Genomic DNA, 24,758 nt, shown 5'->3' with positions numbered 1-24,758 from the left:
TGAAAGCTCACTGGATTTACAAGATGACGTAAGGTCAGATCACCGATTGGACACATTGAATCTCATAACAACCTGCTCATGTGTATATACGATTAGATCGGGACCAAACTGACAGTCAGCAAGGGTTAGAATAGTGGCTGGAACTACACAGCACAGACTTAACATCAACAGTATATAATAACTAATTTTATATCTGCCCAAATAATCTATATCTTTTTTAGACTGTACATGTAATGCTAAGTTTAATGTAATGAGGGATATCTTATTTAATATTACTATTAAGTAAACATAGATTATCAAACAAGAGAGATGACACATTCATAAATGTTGCAAAGGGTCCAATTTTTTTTGTCTTTGTTTGAAATGGAAAATGTGTCATCTGCAATAGAACTATCTCTGTCTGGGTTCGAGGAGCTATTAGACTACAGAGTAACGGTATTCTGTTTCACTTTACTGTTTTACTGTGTTATTATTATGGTAAATGTTGCCCTTACTGTTACCATCACCATGGATAGAAATCTCCATGAGCCTATGTACGTCTTTATTTGTAATTTATGCATCAATGGACTTTATGGTACTTCAGGATTCTACCCCAAGTTCCTGCTGGATATTCTGTCTCATCATCAGAGTATCTCTCATTCAGGATGTCTGTTTCAAGCTGTAGTAATATACTCTTCTGTGTGCATTGACATTTGTCTGTTAACAGTGATGGCTTATGACAGGTCTGTGGCAATATGTAGACCATTGCAGTATCACTCTATAATGACTAAGAAGCATGTCATTCAGTTAGTCTCATTCTCCTGGCTTGTTCCTTTAGGTCTTATGTGTACTATTGCTATATTTATTTCCAGACTTAAATTGTGTGGCTCACACATAGAGAAACTGTACTGTGCAGGTTGGCTGATAGTTAAACTCTCATGCTCTGCGACTAGTTGGATAACTTCAACCACACCAACTAATGTAGTTGCATATTTAAGTATATTTTTCTATATTTTTCTTGGCATTTTTATTGTGTACACTTACGTTCTGTTGATCAAATCATGTTTGAAGTCCTTAGACAGCAGAGGAAAATTTGTGAGGACTTGTGTTCCACATTTACTGGCATTATTAAATGTAATAATTGCAGTTTTATTCGATCTTATGTTTATGCGGTTTGGCTCAGTAGATTTAAAACAAAGTCTTCTGAACTTCTTTTCCATAGAAATTGTTATGATTCCTCCACTGTTTAACCCCCTAATTTATGGTCTTACCCTGACTCAAATCCGTAGCAGAATGCTGCATCCATGTTTGAAAAAGGCAAATTGTATCTAATGCATCGGTAGAAGTAGGTACCGAAAATAGAGAAGAGCTGGGTGTAGTAAATTATACATATCATACATATTTGAATATCCTTGAGGGTTGAGGTTGGTTATGGGGCAGTTCTATGGCTGTATGTGAAGCCCTCTGTGACATTGCTTGTAAAAAGGGCTATAAAAATACATGTCGATTTGATTATACTTTTTAACAACATTTACATAATTTTCTATGTCTTAGTTATCTTACGAATCTCAAGAATGTTTGGGGGAACATTTATTTTAAAACACCAGCACATGCATCTACAGTCTGTTAAGAAAAAGACAAAGCAAAGCAGTCAGTAAAATAATATTGTGTTGTGATATGTTACATCACATACTCCCAACATCATAGTGTGTTGACTAGATCTACAATCTCAATCCACAACACTGTTCCCACTTCCTTATTGGACAAATCACATTTTCAGATTTGAATATGCATCTGGGAGAGAATAAATGAAGAACATGGTGAAAAGAACCAAAGATGTAATTTCATAGCACAGGCTTCACATGGTGCAACGACTCTTTGCTTATCTTGTGTGTAATGTAAGGTTTAATATTAACTGGGTATCATACTTTGTTAAGATCAAACCTTCAATACGGATAATAAATGAAAGGGACTCTCCATTTCTTTGCAGATAGCTTGGTCTTAATTTAGTCTTATTCTTTTTGCAAAATTGAAAATATGTCAGTAGTAACAGTATTCACGCTGTCTGGGTTTGGAGACATAACAGACTACAGGGTCCCTGTCTTTTCTTTCACTTTATTGTGTTACTGTATCATTGTGCTAGTTAATGTTACGGTCATCTTGACTATAATTTCTAACAGAATCTTTCATGTGCCGATGTATATCTTTCTTTGTAATTTGTGCATTATTGGACTTTTTGGTATTGCAGGATTCTACCCCAAATTTCTGATGGATCTGCTGTCTCGTTTGCAGGTCATCTCCTATGCAGCATGTCTGTTTCAGGTTTTTGTCATATATTCTTCTTTTTGCATTGAGTACTTGTCTGCTAGCTGTGATGGCCTATGACAGGTTTGTAGCAATATGTACACCACTGCAATATCACTCTGTCATGACTAAGCAGCGAGTGGCACAGTTAGGCTGTGTCTACTACCGCGCAATTTATGAAGTACACTGCAATACAGTGCCCTGCAAAACAGTGCACTTACATATTGAGTGCACTCTGTCGCTGATAAGTGCTGTCTCAAATGGAACACTGCTACGTTAAACACTTGGTGGAAGTGACAGACGCAAATCTGCTCGCCACACCCGCAAAACCTGCCAAAATGAACGCGCTTCTCCACTTACGTGGAAAAAGCTGCCGAAAGGGCTCCTCCTTTTCCACTACATAGCCAAGATGGCGCCCGTTTAGGGCGAGTAGTGTCCATCGTTGTACGCTGTTTTTTTGGACCGTTTGCAGTGCGCCATCCTGGTACTTTCAGTGCACTGAATTATTCTGGTTTTGTAAGTGAAGCGCCCTAAGCACTGAAAGTCAGTGCTCGAAGTGCACAAGTGCGCGGTAGTAGACACAACCTTAGTCTCTTTCTCCTGGATTGCTCCTTTTGGCCTTATAGCTAGTGCTATTATATTTACTTCCCAACTGAGGTTGTGTGGCTCACACATACAGAAACTCTACTGTGCTAACTGGTTGGTTGCTAAATTGTCATGTGATGCGACTGTGACGCGTATGTAACGGACGTGGTATTGCAAGCTCAGTCAGAGGTATCTGGCCAATGTTCACCCCCACGGGGAGTCGAACCTGCCACCTCTCGACTTCCAAGCGCAACCACTACCAACTACACCAAAGAAAAGCTAGCTATTTGTTGACGCGGGTGGCCCATTACATACCTGAGGAGTGAGTTTCACCGATTCACACAGGTTACACGACCAGTTGGGTAACTTCATCCACACCAACCAATGTAGTTGCATATGTAACAATATTGTTTTATATTTTTCGTGGCATTTTCATAGTTTGCTCTTACATGCAGTTGATCAGATCATGTTTTAAGTCCTTGGAAAACAGAGGAAAGTTCATGAGTACTTGTTTGCCACATTTATTTGCGTTATTTAACATTACAATTGCTACTCTATTTGATGTTATGCATATGCGTTATGGCTCAAGCGATTTGCCACAGAGCCTTCAAAACTTATTGGCTGTTCAAATTCTAATAGGTCCTCCATTATTCAACCCCCTAATTTATGGTCTGACATTAACTCAAATTCGCAATAAAATACTGTGTAGATGTTCGAGGAATAAATAACAGTGTGTTGAGTATAATTAAACGGGAGGTACCATCAAAGGTGGGTCATAGGGAAATTAAACCTTACACAAACATTTTTATTCTAGAGGTTGCAAATTTGCTAAGCTGTGTCATTGACTTTGGGGTTGACAGTTGACAAAGGTTTGCTCAGAAAAAAGCAATTCTGAGTTCTATCTTGGCCCAGCCCCACAACAGTTACGATGTGCTTTTTATTTTAAATAAAACTAGTGGTTTCAGGGAGATGTGGAGGAATGGGAAGTGTGTCATTGATCTAGCTCTGTTTGTTTACATGAGTGATCCAGTTAGAATCTGACCCAGTTCTGAGCCAACTCACCTTAGTGATAGTGTACTAAAGTGTACTTGTTGCAGGATAACTTGTTCATAGAATTGTTAACATGTTTTGTTGCACAAATATTTAGTTTACCAAACATTCCTGAGACTTCAGATGCAAAGCCTCACACAAATCTGCCTGATCTCCTTTTATTATTAATGCACAGAAAAGAAAAAAAGTTGTTTATAACCATATTTTTCTTGTGGTACTTATTGTATTTTGAGCTTGAAGTTTAGTGTATATACACTATGTTTGTACTTTATTTTAATTTTACAATAAAAGAGTGGGTTTGGGCAACCGTTGTTATTGTGTATCTGAATCTTTATCATAGAACCAATTAGCACTGAATGAATGTGTCCATATTGTTATGCTGTCTCTAGTCTGCATCAATGATCTGGCAATATTATGAACTTCAGAGTTACTGTCAGATGAAAGCTCACTGGATTTACAAGATGACGTAAGGTCAGATCACCGATTGGACACATTGAATCTCATAACAACCTGCTCATGTGTATATACGATTAGATCGGGACCAAACTGACAGTCAGCAAGGGTTAGAATAGTGGCTGGAACTACACAGCACAGACTTAACATCAACAGTATATAATAACTAATTTTATATCTGCCCAAATAATCTATATCTTTTTTAGACTGTACATGTAATGCTAAGTTTAATGTAATGAGGGATATCTTATTTAATATTACTATTAAGTAAACATAGATTATCAAACAAGAGAGATGACACATTCATAAATGTTGCAAAGGGTCCAATTTTTTTTGTCTTCGTTTGAAATGGAAAATGTGTCATCTGCAATAGAACTATCTCTGTCTGGGTTCGAGGAGCTATTAGACTACAGAGTAACGGTATTCTGTTTCACTTTACTGTTTTACTGTGTTATTATTATGGTAAATGTTGCCCTTACTGTTACCATCACCATGGATAGAAATCTCCATGAGCCTATGTACGTCTTTATTTGTAATTTATGCATCAATGGACTTTATGGTACTTCAGGATTCTACCCCAAGTTCCTGCTGGATATTCTGTCTCATCATCAGAGTATCTCTCATTCAGGATGTCTGTTTCAAGCTGTAGTAATATACTCTTCTGTGTGCATTGACATTTGTCTGTTAACAGTGATGGCTTATGACAGGTCTGTGGCAATATGTAGACCATTGCAGTATCACTCTATAATGACTAAGAAGCATGTCATTCAGTTAGTCTCATTCTCCTGGCTTGTTCCTTTAGGTCTTATGTGTACTATTGCTATATTTATTTCCAGACTTAAATTGTGTGGCTCACACATAGAGAAACTGTACTGTGCAGGTTGGCTGATAGTTAAACTCTCATGCTCTGCGACTAGTTGGATAACTTCAACCACACCAACTAATGTAGTTGCATATTTAAGTATATTTTTCTATATTTTTCTTGGCATTTTTATTGTGTACACTTACGTTCTGTTGATCAAATCATGTTTGAAGTCCTTAGACAGCAGAGGAAAATTTGTGAGGACTTGTGTTCCACATTTACTGGCATTATTAAATGTAATAATTGCAGTTTTATTCGATCTTATGTTTATGCGGTTTGGCTCAGTAGATTTAAAACAAAGTCTTCTGAACTTCTTTTCCATAGAAATTGTTATGATTCCTCCACTGTTTAACCCCCTAATTTATGGTCTTACCCTGACTCAAATCCGTAGCAGAATGCTGCATCCATGTTTGAAAAAGGCAAATTGTATCTAATGCATCGGTAGAAGTAGGTACCGAAAATAGAGAAGAGCTGGGTGTAGTAAATTATACATATCATACATATTTGAATATCCTTGAGGGTTGAGGTTGGTTATGGGGCAGTTCTATGGCTGTATGTGAAGCCCTCTGTGACATTGCTTGTAAAAAGGGCTATAAAAATACATGTCGATTTGATTATACTTTTTAACAACATTTACATAATTTTCTATGTCTTAGTTATCTTACGAATCTCAAGAATGTTTGGGGGAACATTTATTTTAAAACACCAGCACATGCATCTACAGTCTGTTAAGAAAAAGACAAAGCAAAGCAGTCAGTAAAATAATATTGTGTTGTGATATGTTACATCACATACTCCCAACATCATAGTGTGTTGACTAGATCTACAATCTCAATCCACAACACTGTTCCCACTTCCTTATTGGACAAATCACATTTTCAGATTTGAATATGCATCTGGGAGAGAATAAATGAAGAACATGGTGAAAAGAACCAAAGATGTAATTTCATAGCACAGGCTTCACATGGTGCAACGACTCTTTGCTTATCTTGTGTGTAATGTAAGGTTTAATATTAACTGGGTATCATACTTTGTTAAGATCAAACCTTCAATACGGATAATAAATGAAAGGGACTCTCCATTTCTTTGCAGATAGCTTGGTCTTAATTTAGTCTTATTCTTTTTGCAAAATTGAAAATATGTCAGTAGTAACAGTATTCACGCTGTCTGGGTTTGGAGACATAACAGACTACAGGGTCCCTGTCTTTTCTTTCACTTTATTGTGTTACTGTATCATTGTGCTAGTTAATGTTACGGTCATCTTGACTATAATTTCTAACAGAATCTTTCATGTGCCGATGTATATCTTTCTTTGTAATTTGTGCATTATTGGACTTTTTGGTATTGCAGGATTCTACCCCAAATTTCTGATGGATCTGCTGTCTCGTTTGCAGGTCATCTCCTATGCAGCATGTCTGTTTCAGGTTTTTGTCATATATTCTTCTTTTTGCATTGAGTACTTGTCTGCTAGCTGTGATGGCCTATGACAGGTTTGTAGCAATATGTACACCACTGCAATATCACTCTGTCATGACTAAGCAGCGAGTGGCACAGTTAGGCTGTGTCTACTACCGCGCAATTTATGAAGTACACTGCAATACAGTGCCCTGCAAAACAGTGCACTTACATATTGAGTGCACTCTGTCGCTGATAAGTGCTGTCTCAAATGGAACACTGCTACGTTAAACACTTGGTGGAAGTGACAGACGCAAATCTGCTCGCCACACCCGCAAAACCTGCCAAAATGAACGCGCTTCTCCACTTACGTGGAAAAAGCTGCCGAAAGGGCTCCTCCTTTTCCACTACATAGCCAAGATGGCGCCCGTTTAGGGCGAGTAGTGTCCATCGTTGTACGCTGTTTTTTTGGACCGTTTGCAGTGCGCCATCCTGGTACTTTCAGTGCACTGAATTATTCTGGTTTTGTAAGTGAAGCGCCCTAAGCACTGAAAGTCAGTGCTCGAAGTGCACAAGTGCGCGGTAGTAGACACAACCTTAGTCTCTTTCTCCTGGATTGCTCCTTTTGGCCTTATAGCTAGTGCTATTATATTTACTTCCCAACTGAGGTTGTGTGGCTCACACATACAGAAACTCTACTGTGCTAACTGGTTGGTTGCTAAATTGTCATGTGATGCGACTGTGACGCGTATGTAACGGACGTGGTATTGCAAGCTCAGTCAGAGGTATCTGGCCAATGTTCACCCCCACGGGGAGTCGAACCTGCCACCTCTCGACTTCCAAGCGCAACCACTACCAACTACACCAAAGAAAAGCTAGCTATTTGTTGACGCGGGTGGCCCATTACATACCTGAGGAGTGAGTTTCACCGATTCACACAGGTTACACGACCAGTTGGGTAACTTCATCCACACCAACCAATGTAGTTGCATATGTAACAATATTGTTTTATATTTTTCGTGGCATTTTCATAGTTTGCTCTTACATGCAGTTGATCAGATCATGTTTTAAGTCCTTGGAAAACAGAGGAAAGTTCATGAGTACTTGTTTGCCACATTTATTTGCGTTATTTAACATTACAATTGCTACTCTATTTGATGTTATGCATATGCGTTATGGCTCAAGCGATTTGCCACAGAGCCTTCAAAACTTATTGGCTGTTCAAATTCTAATAGGTCCTCCATTATTCAACCCCCTAATTTATGGTCTGACATTAACTCAAATTCGCAATAAAATACTGTGTAGATGTTCGAGGAATAAATAACAGTGTGTTGAGTATAATTAAACGGGAGGTACCATCAAAGGTGGGTCATAGGGAAATTAAACCTTACACAAACATTTTTATTCTAGAGGTTGCAAATTTGCTAAGCTGTGTCATTGACTTTGGGGTTGACAGTTGACAAAGGTTTGCTCAGAAAAAAGCAATTCTGAGTTCTATCTTGGCCCAGCCCCACAACAGTTACGATGTGCTTTTTATTTTAAATAAAACTAGTGGTTTCAGGGAGATGTGGAGGAATGGGAAGTGTGTCATTGATCTAGCTCTGTTTGTTTACATGAGTGATCCAGTTAGAATCTGACCCAGTTCTGAGCCAACTCACCTTAGTGATAGTGTACTAAAGTGTACTTGTTGCAGGATAACTTGTTCATAGAATTGTTAACATGTTTTGTTGCACAAATATTTAGTTTACCAAACATTCCTGAGACTTCAGATGCAAAGCCTCACACAAATCTGCCTGATCTCCTTTTATTATTAATGCACAGAAAAGAAAAAAAGTTGTTTATAACCATATTTTTCTTGTGGTACTTATTGTATTTTGAGCTTGAAGTTTAGTGTATATACACTATGTTTGTACTTTATTTTAATTTTACAATAAAAGAGTGGGTTTGGGCAACCGTTGTTATTGTGTATCTGAATCTTTATCATAGAACCAATTAGCACTGAATGAATGTGTCCATATTGTTATGCTGTCTCTAGTCTGCATCAATGATCTGGCAATATTATGAACTTCAGAGTTACTGTCAGATGAAAGCTCACTGGATTTACAAGATGACGTAAGGTCAGATCACCGATTGGACACATTGAATCTCATAACAACCTGCTCATGTGTATATACGATTAGATCGGGACCAAACTGACAGTCAGCAAGGGTTAGAATAGTGGCTGGAACTACACAGCACAGACTTAACATCAACAGTATATAATAACTAATTTTATATCTGCCCAAATAATCTATATCTTTTTTAGACTGTACATGTAATGCTAAGTTTAATGTAATGAGGGATATCTTATTTAATATTACTATTAAGTAAACATAGATTATCAAACAAGAGAGATGACACATTCATAAATGTTGCAAAGGGTCCAATTTTTTTTGTCTTCGTTTGAAATGGAAAATGTGTCATCTGCAATAGAACTATCTCTGTCTGGGTTCGAGGAGCTATTAGACTACAGAGTAACGGTATTCTGTTTCACTTTACTGTTTTACTGTGTTATTATTATGGTAAATGTTGCCCTTACTGTTACCATCACCATGGATAGAAATCTCCATGAGCCTATGTACGTCTTTATTTGTAATTTATGCATCAATGGACTTTATGGTACTTCAGGATTCTACCCCAAGTTCCTGCTGGATATTCTGTCTCATCATCAGAGTATCTCTCATTCAGGATGTCTGTTTCAAGCTGTAGTAATATACTCTTCTGTGTGCATTGACATTTGTCTGTTAACAGTGATGGCTTATGACAGGTCTGTGGCAATATGTAGACCATTGCAGTATCACTCTATAATGACTAAGAAGCATGTCATTCAGTTAGTCTCATTCTCCTGGCTTGTTCCTTTAGGTCTTATGTGTACTATTGCTATATTTATTTCCAGACTTAAATTGTGTGGCTCACACATAGAGAAACTGTACTGTGCAGGTTGGCTGATAGTTAAACTCTCATGCTCTGCGACTAGTTGGATAACTTCAACCACACCAACTAATGTAGTTGCATATTTAAGTATATTTTTCTATATTTTTCTTGGCATTTTTATTGTGTACACTTACGTTCTGTTGATCAAATCATGTTTGAAGTCCTTAGACAGCAGAGGAAAATTTGTGAGGACTTGTGTTCCACATTTACTGGCATTATTAAATGTAATAATTGCAGTTTTATTCGATCTTATGTTTATGCGGTTTGGCTCAGTAGATTTAAAACAAAGTCTTCTGAACTTCTTTTCCATAGAAATTGTTATGATTCCTCCACTGTTTAACCCCCTAATTTATGGTCTTACCCTGACTCAAATCCGTAGCAGAATGCTGCATCCATGTTTGAAAAAGGCAAATTGTATCTAATGCATCGGTAGAAGTAGGTACCGAAAATAGAGAAGAGCTGGGTGTAGTAAATTATACATATCATACATATTTGAATATCCTTGAGGGTTGAGGTTGGTTATGGGGCAGTTCTATGGCTGTATGTGAAGCCCTCTGTGACATTGCTTGTAAAAAGGGCTATAAAAATACATGTCGATTTGATTATACTTTTTAACAACATTTACATAATTTTCTATGTCTTAGTTATCTTACGAAGTTCAAGAATGTTTGGGGGAACATTTATTTTAAAACACCAGCACATGCATCTACAGTCTGTTAAGAAAAAGACAAAGCAAAGCAGTCAGTAAAATAATATTGTGTTGTGATATGTTACATCACATACTCCCAACATCATAGTGTGTTGACTAGATCTACAATCTCAATCCACAACACTGTTCCCACTTCCTTATTGGACAAATCACATTTTCAGATTTGAATATGCATCTGGGAGAGAATAAATGAAGAACATGGTGAAAAGAACCAAAGATGTAATTTCATAGCACAGGCTTCACATGGTGCAACGACTCTTTGCTTATCTTGTGTGTAATGTAAGGTTTAATATTAACTGGGTATCATACTTTGTTAAGATCAAACCTTCAATACGGATAATAAATGAAAGGGACTCTCCATTTCTTTGCAGATAGCTTGGTCTTAATTTAGTCTTATTCTTTTTGCAAAATTGAAAATATGTCAGTAGTAACAGTATTCACGCTGTCTGGGTTTGGAGACATAACAGACTACAGGGTCCCTGTCTTTTCTTTCACTTTATTGTGTTACTGTATCATTGTGCTAGTTAATGTTACGGTCATCTTGACTATAATTTCTAACAGAATCTTTCATGTGCCGATGTATATCTTTCTTTGTAATTTGTGCATTATTGGACTTTTTGGTATTGCAGGATTCTACCCCAAATTTCTGATGGATCTGCTGTCTCGTTTGCAGGTCATCTCCTATGCAGCATGTCTGTTTCAGGTTTTTGTCATATATTCTTCTTTTTGCATTGAGTACTTGTCTGCTAGCTGTGATGGCCTATGACAGGTTTGTAGCAATATGTACACCACTGCAATATCACTCTGTCATGACTAAGCATCGAGTGGCACAGTTAGGCTGTGTCTACTACCGCGCAATTTATGAAGTACACTGCAATACAGTGCCCTGCAAAACAGTGCACTTACATATTGAGTGCACTCTGTCGCTGATAAGTGCTGTCTCAAATGGAACACTGCTACGTTAAACACTTGGTGGAAGTGACAGACGCAAATCTGCTCGCCACACCCGCAAAACCTGCCAAAATGAACGCGCTTCTCCACTTACGTGGAAAAAGCTGCCGAAAGGGCTCCTCCTTTTCCACTACATAGCCAAGATGGCGCCCGTTTAGGGCGAGTAGTGTCCATCGTTGTACACTGTTTTTTTGGACCGTTTGCAGTGCGCCATCCTGGTACTTTCAGTGCACTGAATTATTCTGGTTTTGTAAGTGAAGCGCCCTAAGCACTGAAAGTCAGTGCTCGAAGTGCACAAGTGCGCGGTAGTAGACACAACCTTAGTCTCTTTCTCCTGGATTGCTCCTTTTGGCCTTATAGCTAGTGCTATTATATTTACTTCCCAACTGAGGTTGTGTGGCTCACACATACAGAAACTCTACTGTGCTAACTGGTTGGTTGCTAAATTGTCATGTGATGCGACTGTGACGCGTATGTAACGGACGTGGTATTGCAAGCTCAGTCAGAGGTATCTGGCCAATGTTCACCCCCACGGGGAGTCGAACCTGCCACCTCTCGACTTCCAAGCGCAACCACTACCAACTACACCAAAGAAAAGCTAGCTATTTGTTGACGCGGGTGGCCCATTACATACCTGAGGAGTGAGTTTCACCGATTCACACAGGTTACACGACCAGTTGGGTAACTTCATCCACACCAACCAATGTAGTTGCATATGTAACAATATTGTTTTATATTTTTCGTGGCATTTTCATAGTTTGCTCTTACATGCAGTTGATCAGATCATGTTTTAAGTCCTTGGAAAACAGAGGAAAGTTCATGAGTAGGCCTACTTGTTTACCACATTTATTTGCGTTATTTAACATTACAATTGCTACTCTATTTGATGTTATGCATATGCATTATGGCTCAAGCGATTTGCCACAGAGCCTTCAAAACTTATTGGCTGTTCAAATTCTAATAGGTCCTCCATTATTCAACCCCCTAATTTATGGTCTGACATTAACTCAAATTCGCAAAAAAATACTGTGTACATGTTCGAAGAATAAATAACAGTGTGTCGTGGAAGTTTTTGAGAGAATCATTGTTCAAGCTGAAGTCGGGTGAAGTATAGAGTTAATGTTTTAATTTGACGTAGGTCTAAGCATAATAACGTTACCAACATAACATCATCAGCACACAAACATAAGACAATAACACAAAGACAATTCCATACAGTTCCATCTAGCATTCTAGAATGAAACCGGGAGAATCCAGCCTACCAGCATTACTCAGCTGATGGCCCTGAACCCCTCCGGAACATTCTTCAACAGACCATTTTATAGATACGACAGTTCACAAAAGTCATTGGTCCATCCTACAGACATGAAGCTATACCAAATCTCTTCTGTCATTGGTTAAATCCTTAGAACAATACCGTTGAATCCACATTTTCTTCAGAACAACTGTCTCTTCTCCCCAGGTGACAAGAACTCTTTCAGGTCACCCAGACTTCCCGTCTCCTAGACTTCATGTCTCCTAGTTAGGTGTTATAAAACTACAGGTGGCATCTCTACCAAATGGAGTTGAATCAACATACATTGTATCAAGCTTCTTAACCAACTGTAAACCTCTCCTAAAACACATTCATTGTACATAGGCCCAAAATTTCTTTCACAACTTCCTGCACTTCAAAATAAAACCATCCCCTTTCACATTACACCTTCAAATTAACATCAAGTTGCCTACAATAATTAACTGTTCTTAAAGTAAACAACATAAATAAGTTAGTTTACTCTTAACTTCAAAGAATTAATTAATGTACAATTAAACTAATTTTAGTGAAACTGAAAAAAATATATAAGACGATATCGACTGTGTGGAGGTAACGATTAAGAAGAGAGTGCAATTGAAAAATAAAAAGTAGTAACAGTAGTTACAAACAGTAGTTTGAAGGATGAGCCATGTTTAGTTTTAGTGTACTTAAGGTTTATGTTGTTTTCATTCAGCCAACGAAAGGGCACAGTATTTAATGTTCGGTTTTGGAGCTAGCTAGCTTGCTCAGCTTTGTGAATTTATAGCTAACGCTAGTGCTAGTAAATCTAACTAGATTATTACCGTGTACCGCCGTCAATTTGCAACAGAGAACCTGCTGCTCAAATAGCACCCCAGTAACCCGGGCACTCGTGGTTCCTTTCAGGCGGCCTACGTGGAACGACTAGTTTGCCAGGAACGATTGCTACGTGGGGTTGCTAACGGACAGACTAAAGGCAATATCAACTGAGCACGCGGCTCAAACGTGGTGATCGTGAGTAGCCCGTATTGGGCGCGAGGTACACAGTTAACAGGCCTGCAACGGGGATTGAACTGATCATTTTATTTGTTGTTTTCCATGCCGGCTTTTGTGTTTTCTTTAGTACATCTATGCATACATGTATTTGTTGGTAAGGGGTGAACCCTAAATCATATTTGTGGTATTGAATCATTATTATTTCAAATACATGACTATTTTGGTTAAACAAATTCTTAGTAGATTATCAGAAATGGTTTATGGTCTTGTTAAGGATAGTGTAAACTGGGTGTTGAGAGGAAGAATGATACATGGTTAAGCATCGGACCAAGTTATTTGTAGTTTAATTAGTAATGATGCAATCACAAGATACACAATGAAAACAATACACCAAGATGTCCGTAGTCTAGTACAATGAATCAGTCGATGATGCAACAGCAGTCATCCCACCAAAACAGAGTATAAGATTAGAACGAACGAAGGCCTTCGTTGAGAAAGTGGTCGTGACAGAATATCAGAGAAAGTTCTGCCCCTCCCAAGTTCTGTCTCCCCGCCCTTGGGAGACAGATCTTGTACTCCCCAGAGAGGGAGGTCTGGTGAGTGGCCATTGGTCAGGAGACCTTGGGGTGGCTATTGTTAACCAATTAAATGTCCAGGGCGTTCATGCTGGCGCAAGGTGGGCAGTCCACGGACCTGGTGATGTTAGGAGAGGGAGGGGGCAGAGAAGACCCACAGGTCTGGTGTTGTTCAGGGAGGGGGGTGGACAAGACCCACAGGTCTGATGCAATCCAAGGGGGGGGGGGGGGTTTGAGTTCTCCAGAGTTGAGAGCAGGTCATCTCGAGGTCCTGATGATATACGGGGTGGGGTCTTCAAGGGGAAGGGGAGAGGGTAAGACCACTCCTAGGTCAGATGATGTAAAGGGGCAGATGGGCTCCAAGGAGAAGGGGAGCATCCAGTGAGAAGGGGGGGGGGGCAGGGTCTCCAGGGGAAGGGGGCATATTATCCATAGTAAGAACTGTCCGGTCTGACTCGTCCTGAAGCAGAGAAGAGTTATGTTCCCAGCATCACCTTATCTCCCAAGTTGACACTTTTACTCCCATGAGCTGACTAGCTCATTGTGCTCACACCAGTCCCTGAGCGTCACAAACTCGCCTCCCAAGTCAGTTTGCCTGACATCTGCATTCTTGTCCACACACCAAAGTTACATTTCAATGTTTCTTATCTGTTACTTTATTAAATCAATTGATCACATTCAATATTTGTATCTTAGTTATTAGCATTACAAAACATGTGTGTTTACATATTCATATTAGATATTGATTGGTATAGCAGCATTGATCAGCAGTATAATGCTATCATTTCCTCACAGTCTCCACTCACTTCAATAATAGACATTATTCAGGTGGTACAAAGGAATTCAGGTAAAAGCCAAGTCTTAACAGGGAATTGACTTTAGGGCTACACAACGAAATCTTCTGAACTTCTTTTCCATGGAAATTCTTATAGTTCCTCCATTGTTTAACCCCCTCATTTATGGTCTTACCCTGACTCAAATCCGTAGCAGGATGCTGCATCCATGTCTAGATTTAGGTAAAGAAATTAGAGAAGATTTAATCCATTCATAACAAGAAGTATGATACAGTGTGAGCAAACAGCCTGAGTTGGCTGTTGGATGCAGTTGTTCAATCACTTGCTTTTTCTTGCTCGCAGGATACTAAACACTTAAAAATGACATATGTTGAATTTAGGGCTGCTGCGATTTGTCGACATAATCGACGACGTCCACGCTGAAAATGCGTCGACATTAGGGATGGGCATTCGATTAAATTGTCTTAATGAATATGCCTATTATAAGAATCACATCCAAATTGAATTAGAGCTGCAACGAATAGTCGACAAAATCAACTACATCGATTATAAAAAATTGTCGACTTGGATTTTTATCGTTGACGCGTCATATATTATATGTATATTATAAAAAGATTCAGAGCTGTCGTAATTTTCATTCAGTATTGCAATGCACTACCGGAAGTGCAGGGGGCAGTGTCACTTACACTGTCGCACCAAGGCATAGACATACATACACCAAGGCAAAGAAGAAGAATATTTTGAATCATAGCGGAAAAGAGTGTGGGAGAGCCGAAACTGAGACCGAGAGCTTCAAAAGTCTGGGAATATTTCACCAGCAAACCAAATAAAAAAGTTCAATGCAACATCTGCAAAATGGAATTGGCATTTAATTCCAGCACCACGGCAATGCATGAGCATTTGAAACGGAGGCATCCTGGAGCCACCACGTCTTCTCCTGCTGATGGGTAAGTTTAAGTTAACTGTCTAAGTAATGTTAGCCTTGTTAACCTATCGTAAGATTTACGCTTACATGTTGGAAAACCGAACGTCTCATGGAGGATGCTTGCTCACGCTATTTCAGTTATTTTACGTGCAATGTAGTTACAGTGAATTATCAGAACGTCTCATGGAGGATGCTTGCTAACGCGACTTGCTAACGCGACTTACATGCAATGTAGTTAATCAGTAAATTATCAGAGTAGCCTGTCTTTTCGTTCGTTCTGAATAGTTAACCTCCTCCACTTAGCATTCGTCAAACTAAATATTGTGGAAAAATATTAATTTCATATCAACACAATTACGAGAGATCTACTCTAGCATTATACAAAAATATGATACTATAGCTTACATTAATTAAAACTTAGTTTTTTTTCTCTCTCTTTTAGTACCAAGCAAAGCAAGTGGACGAGTTTGTCCTGAAGAGAGGCTCATGCACCCCTCAGATGGCAGGAGTCTTGACAGAGAGCATCCTTAACATGCTTGTCAATGACATGAGACCTCTCTCAATGGTTGAGTATGAGAGCTTTATGCAGATGGTCAACACATTCCATCTAGGTTACACCTTACCTTCCAGAACTCATTTTACAAAGCTCATGGAGCAAAAGTATGAAACTTCACTTGCCAAGGTTAAAGATGCTCTGAAAGCAACTGAGAACAAGATTGCTCTCACAACTGATGCTTGGACCAGTGTAGCCACAGAGGCATATCTTGGCATCACATGTCACTTTATAAGTGATGACTGGGAGCTCACTAGCTTCTGCCTCACAACCATGCCACTTGAAGAGAGGCATACTGGACCCAACATTGCTGCATGGATTGAGCAGGCTGTGGAAAGACTTGAGATCCCTACAAGCAGAATTGTGGCAGTAGTTCATGACAATGGCTCCGATGTTGTGCTGGCTGCAAACATCTTGCAAGAAAAAAATGGGTGGGTTTTGTAAAAGAAAATTCTTGCTGGACTGTGTAGATTTGAATAGTCGGAGATGGCGGTTTCAATTCAATTTATTTAGACTATACAATTACATATGATTAAACAAAGTACTTTGTGATCAGTCATTACGAAGGGTGTGCTAGCCACAAATCGTTCGCAAGAGTGATCCCGAACATCCAAAGATCACAACCTCATATACACTTCAGATCAAATTACATTCTATAAGGTTAATCAATCAATGTAACAAACTCTGTGATTGGCTCACTCGAATTGGTGACAGTTTGAAACAATACATCTCCCGAGCAATTGTCCCACTGTTCTTTGATGGGGCATATCTCCCCAAACCAATAGATAGTAAAGCAGCAGGAGTTGACCAGTCAAATGGTCAACTGTCCTTTGTGTGACCATCTTCAAACAAGAATTTAATTAACATCACCTATGAAACAGGAAGGGTCAGAGCAGCTTGATCCATTATCTACCTTCCCCCAGGTCACAAGAACAATACAGCTGAACCCTCATTGTCCTTAGACCAACTGTCTCTTCCCCCCAGGTGTAAAAACTCTTTCAGGTCACCCAGACTTCCCGTCCCCAAACTTCATGTCTCCAAATGGGATCTCTACCAAATGGAGTTAAATCAACAGTCATTGTAGAAAGCTTCTTAAACCTATCTTAAAACTTCTCTTAAAGCACATTCATTGTACATATGACTAAAATTTCCTCTCCAGTGTCTGTCCGCTGCGCAGGCCACACTTTGCAGTTAGTAATAAACCATGCACTGAAAAACCCTCAGATCAGCAAAGCACTTGGTGCTGCAAGGTGTCTCGTTGAGCACTTTAAAAGTAGTGAACTGGCTGCAAGCAACCTGAAAATGAAGCAGAAACAAATGGGGACTCCTGAACACAAACTTGTACAAGATGTCAGTAGCAGGTGGAACAGCACCTATCACATGATTAGTCGCCTACTGGAACAGAGGTGGCCAGTCACTGCAACCCTTTCTGACCCAGCAATAACTCAGAGAGGGAAACAATACCTAGACCTCAAAAGCGATCAGTGGACCCTTCTAGAAGAACTGGCCCAAGCTCTCCAGGCCTTTGAGTGTGCCACTGTGTACTTGAGTGGTGAGAGTTATGTGACAGTCTCTGCACTGCCTCCTCTGGTCAAAGGGCTGCTGAAGTCCACCCACACTTCTTATGAGACAACTCCTGTGCAGGCCTTCCAGGCAGCTGCTTCAAAGGAAACCACTGCACGGTGGTCAGGAGAGGTCACCTTCACAGATGATAAACAAAGCAAACAGATCATTGCAGCTGCACTTGACCCACGATTTCGAAAACTGAAATTCCTGACACCAGAGGAGAGGTTCAGTGTTCAGAATAAGGTACAATCTCTGGCACTACAGCACATGGATAGGAGTACTGTGAACCAGCTCACCAGTGGGAACCAAGATGCCACATCATCAGCTGACAAGGTATCTCCAAATGGGAGGACTGTTTCAGTACTGGATTTACTGCTTGGATCAGACTCAACGGACAGTGACAATGACAACAGTGAAGAGGACGCTGATGTACTTTGGAGAGCAGCCTCTTTCAAAGACAGAAAGTCCCCTGTCTTGGTGGAAGTTAAATGAGGCAAGGTCTCCAGCTCTTGCATCACTAGCCAAATCTTTCTTGGGCATTCCAGCTACTTCTACTCCCTCTGAGCGGCTCTTCTCAGCAGCTGGGAACATCGCCTCCAAGAAGAGAGCCAGCCTCACTCCAGAGCATGTCAATATGCTCACGTTTTTACATTGCAATTTGAAACGTGTATGAATTGTGTGTTCCCCTGAAGTAATATTTATTTACTTTTAAACCCTTTGTCGGGAAGGATGGACTTTTTTTACTTTTGGACTTTGAATGTCAGTTATTTTGCACTTGCAGAGGCTTGATTGCTATTTTTAGTTACTCTTAAAACTTTATTTGCACTTTACTTTTAAAAGCATATTTGCACTTTAATTTGTATTACTATTTTGTTTATTTATAATGTTTACATGTTTACAAAACTTGTAACTCAAATACATTTGAATTCAAATTTCAACATTTTGTTTTCTTTTTTTTTTCATTTTGTTTCAAATTTTCTTTTTTTTGGGATGGGGGGGAATAATCATTATATTAGTCGATTAATAAAAAAAATAGTTGATAGATTAGTCGAGTACCAAAATAATCTTTTTTATTTGTAGTACATTGTAACATTAGTACATTGTACATTTGTAGTACATTGTAAGAAATACTAAATACCATCGGCATTCGGTTACAACAGGACTGGTGATACGAGTCTTATTATTAGTAGGTTATTAGCGGCTGAATCTGCAATGTCCAGCAGCCATTGAGTCAGATCGCGAAAATGTTTGTACGTTTTTTTGTTTGTTGTTAAAAACAAAAAGCTTATCAAATTTCGATTAGTCGATTTTCAGACGTTTTAGTCGAGTCTCGGTCGACCAAAGAAAATCTCAGTCGGGGACAGCCCTAGTTGTCGCTGCCAGTAACCGCCCGGTAGAAACAAACAAACAATGCGAGCCAATAGCGCCATTTGCATTCGCAGTGCTTCTATTGTCATCATGCACGAAATGTAGAGGAACGTAGCTTCACCTTGCTCTCCGTTCGCCGTCTTTCTCAAAATGTTGATGTTGTTGTTGTTGGTAGTGGTGAAGAGGTCAAGCGGAAAGGGTTGTATCACCACTAGTTGTAATGAAAACAGCGCCTTGTATCGCACTGGGATATGACATGCTTTCGGCCAATAATTCGGTTTATTCACTGCCATATTTATTTGGATAATAGCAGTCGCCCCAAAAATTCGCATTATCCGAATAAAGCTAAATTTTTATTGATACCATCATGTAAATGCAGTGACTGTCTCTATCTTGAGATTATTTTGCATTCAGGTCTCTGATTTGACATTTCTATTACCAGAGCAACCAGGTGCTCATATAGGTAGATGGGAATACTACCACTGTAGATGGAAACATAAATCACATGATATACGTTTATCTCATTGATATCAGGTATGGCTCACATTGGAACTTATTTGATTTATGTTTCTTATGTTTCTGTTGATGACTGTCTGTATGCTGTTTAGTAGGGCTCAATATCTCATGTGTAAGAATCTGAGTAAAGTTTTTGATAAAATAATTATAAAATAAGGGACCGTTTTAAAGCTGGTTTAACTCAAGCAAACTAATCTGGACTTAATATATTTTGAATAAGGGTAACCCTGGCAGATTTACAACAATGTTGTGAACGTTCAGTTCCTTGCGATACTAAATATTGTGTAGTTGTTGAGTGTAGTTTAGTATGCTTTAATATATTTTGAAACTGAAAATGGATAATGGATCTGTTGTCATTGATTTTACTCTCTCTGGGTTGAATGTCACAACAGACTACAACATTATACTCTTCTTTCTCACTTTACTGTTTTACTGTGTGATTGTTATGGTAAATGTTGTTGTCATTATGACCATCATCTTGGATAAATATCTCCATCAGCCCATGTACATCCTCCTGTGCAATTTGTGCATCAATGGACTTTTTGGGACTGTGGGTTTCTACCCAAAGTTTCTTTTTGATTTACTGTCTCATTATAATGTGATCGCTTATGAAGGATGTCTGTGTCAAGCTTTTGTAATATACTCTTATGTGTGCAGTGACATTTGTATTCTATCAGTGATGGCATATGACAGGTACGTGGCAATATGTAGACCACTAGAGTATCACTCAGTCATGACTAAGCATAAGATGGCCAAATTAGTCTCTTTCTCCTGGTTTGCTCCTCTTGGTCTTATGTCCGCAGGTGTAATATCTATTACCAGACTGAGGCTGTGTGGCTCCCACATACAGAAGATCTTCTGTGCTTATTGGCTGATTGCTAAACTCTCCTGTGCTGCGACTAGTTGGGTGACATCAACCACCCCAACCAATGTAATAGGATATGTTACAATGTTGTGATATGTTTGTCTTTGTGTTTTCATAGTTTGCACTCATGTATTCATGATCAGATCTTGTCTGAATGTGTTAGAGAACAGAAGAAAATTTCTGCAGACCTGAGTGCCACATTTAATTGCATTAGTAAATATTTCAATTGCTGGACTTTTTGATGTTCTGTACATGCGTTATGGCTCATTTGATTTGCCACAAAGCCTTCAAAACTTCATGGCAATGGAAATAGTAATAGTTCCTCCATTGTTTAATCCCCTCGTTTATGGTCTCACACTGACTCACATTAGAAACAAAATGCTGCCTATGTGTTGGAAAATGAACTGATGGATTGACTTGTACATGGTAGGAAAGATGAAGAGACGGTAAAAAGGAAATACAACCGCCTGGTGGTCCCACCGCTCAAGACTGCCCGGTCCCAACACAAGCTCTTCTCCTGCCTGGCGCCCCAATGGTGGAACCAGCTCCCCACCTCCATCAGGGACACTGACTGTCTCCCCACCTTCAAGAAAAGGCTCAAGACGCACTTGTTCCGGGAGTACAACGGCACTTAAGAATGCTTGGCTGGACTTGTTAGTTAGTTTTCTCCAGGATCACAATGACTCTTATTGAGTGACTTGTTGCTCTTTTAGGTTGATATAACGAAGTTAAGTCTTGTACTCGCTGTGAAATATTTTACTGTTGATTGTACAGGAAGGTCAGATACGACCTTCAGACGGCCATCAAAGCAGCGAAAAGGGCTTACAGGACCAAGGTGGAGGCCAGCTACCATGGCTCTGACCCCAGGCGCATGTGGAGTGGACTCAATGCCATTACTGACTACAAAGGGAGAGGCTACAATGAGACCCAGTCCTCATTCCCAGTCCCAGTCCCAGTCCTACTGCCAGACGAGCTGAACTCCTTCTACGCTCGCTTTGAGAGGGACAGTGACCCCCCTGCAGTGGAGCTACCTGAAGGCCAAGCCAGTGGTGTGCCTACACTAACTGTAGCCGAGGTAAGGCTGTGCTAAGGAGATCAACCCTCGGAAGGCACCTGGCCCAGACGGCATATCAGGTAGGGCCCTCAGGGGCTGACCAGCTGGCAGGGGTTTTCAGTGACATCTTCAACCTCTCCCTTAACCTGTCTGTACTCCCCACCTGCTTCAAGAAGACCACCATTATCCCTGTGCCCAAGAACACCAAGGTCACGTCTGAACGACTATCGCCCGATAGCACTGACGTCCGTCATCATAAAGTGCTTCGAGCGGCTAGTCAAATCATTCATCTGCTCCTTGCTGCCCCCCACACTGGACCCTATGCAGTTTGCATACCGGTCCAACAGGTCTACAGAAGATGCCATCGCTCTGACTATGCACACCGCTCTCTCCCACCTGGACAATGGGGAATACATATGTGAGGATGCTGTTCATTGACTAGAGCTCTGCATTCAACACCATCATCCCCTCCAGACTGGTCTCCAAGCTTGTGGACCTGGGACTAAGCACCCTGACGGGGGGGCCACAGGTGGTGAGAATCGGTGACCGCACCTCATCCGTACTGATCACCAACACAGGCACCCCCCAGGGCTGTGTGCTCAGCCCTCTCCTGTTCTCCTTGTTCACTCACGACTGTGTGGCAACGCACAGCTCCAACCTCCTGGTTAAGTTTGCTGACGACACAACCATCGTAGGCCTCATCTCTGACAGTGACGAGTCAGCCTACAAAGAGGAGGTTGACACCCTAACATCATGGTGTCAGGACAATAACCTCTCTGTTAACATCAGCAAGACCAAGGAGATGATTGTGGACCACAGGAGGCGGCAGGAGGAGGAGCATGCACCCCTACTCATCAATGGATCGGAAGTGGAGAAGGTCAGCTGCTTCAAGTTCCTCGGGGTGAACATCAGCAATGACCTCACCTGGTCTGTTCACACGGACAAAGTGGTGAATCACTTTCGCAAAGAGCGTAAGTCTTGTGAAAATATAAATAACAAAGGATTAAACTCCTGTTTGTGCAAAAGTATTAAACTCCAGTTTGTGTAACACATGTGTTATGATGTTAAAGTATATTTCTTTTTGTTGAATTAAGAGGGGAGAGAACGTGCTTGATAGGCCCTCCGTGTGTATTGTCGAGTTACGAGTAACAGTGGAACATCATCGTAAGTGATTTACTTTCATTTGGCATAAAAGGAGTTTTGTTAATTTAAAATAATTAATGTTCATGTAACTTTTATGGTTGTGAAATGTTAAGGCAGGTTTTCTACTGAACACAATGGGTTCAAAAAGTGCTTTGTGTAAATTGGTGTCTGCGATGTGGAGCAGCAAGAGTAACTTGTTTCATTACTTTTGCATGTTTGTTCATTACAGTGAATGTTTAAATGACAATGTGAATAGTGCTCAGGATGCATTAATCCGGACAGGACTGTTAATTGTGGAGAGATTTATCATTTATATTTGTGATTGAAATGAAGTAGCTGTGTTGTATGCTGAATATAAATGTTATATTTGTGTATGTTTCCTGTAGGAGGCTGCTACCGTAGTCTATGTTGCCCTAAAAACTCATTTGTTGCATGTTAAAAGCCATCTCCGTAGACCCCGGATGTGGCACAATTAATGCTGCACAATTACGCAGTCTGGAATAAAACAACCCACATTTAATAACTTCAACCTGTGCCACGTCGCTATTATTCATTCACTTTGCCGGGCCACATCTATAATCTGAAATATAAATAACTTGGTGCCTAACCACATTACAAATTTACAGTATAATATTTATGTTCATATGTATTATGTTAACTAATAGCAAAGAAAAGTTTTGGAATTGGTCTAAACAAGACCAAATTAAATCTGTGGACCGCCTGGGCCAAAAATGCCAGGGCCGATTTTTTGTCCCAGTCCAGCCCTGGTTGTGGATAGTATGTCCAGAAATAAAGCCAAGTCACTCATTTAGTGGCAGAATCCATTGTTATGTCTACAACATTATTTAAGACATAGGCTAGTATAAGTTTAGCTAACTTGCAAATCCTGAGGATAGCCTACTGTAGCAGACCTTTCTATGTGACAACGGACAAGGGTGTTTTGTCCCTCGGGAGTTTCCGTAGGCTTGATTCAGAACGCATTTGTGAAATCAGTGAGGGCTGTACGAAAAGCGATGTCAAAAAGCAGTGGAAAATACAAGGTATGAAAAGAGACAGCGTCCGTGTCTTTTTGTCCACAGGATCATATACAATTAGATCTAAACCAAACTTACAAAGAGCTCTGTTACACTACCAAAGTTGAATTAGTAATGTTGTGAGCGATGCTAGCGTTATTTTGCTAGAGCTAGCTAGCCTATAAAATTTCACTGGGTCTTGCAGCTGTTTGATTAACTGAAATTATTATGAAATGTTATGTTCTACTAGCCATTTGCCTACCTTAGCAAGTCACTATTTCCAAGCCATGATAGTGTAACTGAGATAGCCTCAATAATTCCTCTTTCAAGTAATAATCCCCCGTTCAAGTGTTCAAGCATTTAATTAGCTGCCCGGTCTGTAGAAATCTTGAGACAAAGCCACTTTTTTGTTTTTAAACCGGATGATATTTTTTTTTTTAATTGGAGTACAAGCCTACTGACTGTCTCAGTTTGTCTGTTATTGGAGTCGAAGTTCCAACATTAACTTACACAGCTACTGTAGGCTAGGCTAATCAACATTCGTTAAAAAAAATCTGGAAACCTAAACCTAATGCCAACCTTAAAACTTGCTTCAAAAATTAGGCATTTTTCAATCGCGAAAAGAGCTTGTGGACCTGTGGAAATATTCTTTATTCTGCTGTCTGTTCTTATTCTTCTGGATCTCACAACAAATGTCTCTATTTGATTTGAATAATGCACCGCAATGCAGCAAAATAAATGCTTCTTTCAACAAGAGGTGAAATGAAATGTCAATCAGCATAACATTCCCAGTAGCGAATTACATTTTGGGGTGGCACCCGGGGTAGCCAATCAGATGTCAGGGGTCCAGTGCCTC

At 39.9% G+C, this 24,758-nt stretch overlaps 5 protein-coding genes and 2 pseudogenes across 5 annotated transcripts; all 7 read left to right on the top strand.

The window, feature by feature from the left end:
- The first annotated feature begins 363 nt into the window (after nt 1-363).
- Nucleotides 364-1,311, top strand: LOC124485820 (olfactory receptor 1D2-like). Its single transcript, XM_047047653.1, has one exon. It carries the CDS (start codon nt 364-366, stop codon nt 1,309-1,311), a length of 948 nt encoding a protein of 315 aa, XP_046903609.1.
- A 485-nt stretch (nt 1,312-1,796) lies between these two features.
- Nucleotides 1,797-3,028, top strand: LOC124485819 (olfactory receptor 6B1-like). Its single transcript, XM_047047652.1, is given in 4 exon segments — nt 1,797-1,817; nt 1,990-2,343; nt 2,345-2,435; nt 2,874-3,028. Coding segments are annotated over 4 exon segments (621 nt in total).
- A 1,691-nt stretch (nt 3,029-4,719) lies between these two features.
- LOC124485818 (olfactory receptor 1D2-like) lies at nt 4,720-5,667 on the top strand. Its single transcript, XM_047047651.1, has one exon. The coding sequence runs from the start codon at nt 4,720-4,722 to the stop codon at nt 5,665-5,667; it is 948 nt and encodes a 315-aa protein (XP_046903607.1).
- A 485-nt stretch (nt 5,668-6,152) lies between these two features.
- Nucleotides 6,153-7,384, top strand: LOC124485816 (olfactory receptor 6B1-like). Its single transcript, XM_047047648.1, is given in 4 exon segments — nt 6,153-6,173; nt 6,346-6,699; nt 6,701-6,791; nt 7,230-7,384. Coding segments are annotated over 4 exon segments (621 nt in total).
- A 1,691-nt stretch (nt 7,385-9,075) lies between these two features.
- Nucleotides 9,076-10,023, top strand: LOC124485813 (olfactory receptor 1D2-like). The gene has a single exon (XM_047047643.1). The coding sequence runs from the start codon at nt 9,076-9,078 to the stop codon at nt 10,021-10,023; it is 948 nt and encodes a 315-aa protein (XP_046903599.1).
- A 485-nt stretch (nt 10,024-10,508) lies between these two features.
- Nucleotides 10,509-11,740, top strand: LOC124485809 (annotated as a pseudogene).
- A 7,795-nt stretch (nt 11,741-19,535) lies between these two features.
- LOC124485574 lies at nt 19,536-21,223 on the top strand (annotated as a pseudogene).
- The last annotated feature ends 3,535 nt before the right edge of the window (nt 21,224-24,758 follow it).

This window comes from Hypomesus transpacificus, chromosome 23 (assembly GCF_021917145.1).
Source record: "Hypomesus transpacificus isolate Combined female chromosome 23, fHypTra1, whole genome shotgun sequence".
Taxonomy (NCBI): Eukaryota; Metazoa; Chordata; class Actinopteri; order Osmeriformes; family Osmeridae; genus Hypomesus; species Hypomesus transpacificus.
The sequence above is the reverse complement of the archived record's forward strand: the minus strand, read 5'-3'. Positions and strand labels throughout refer to the sequence as shown.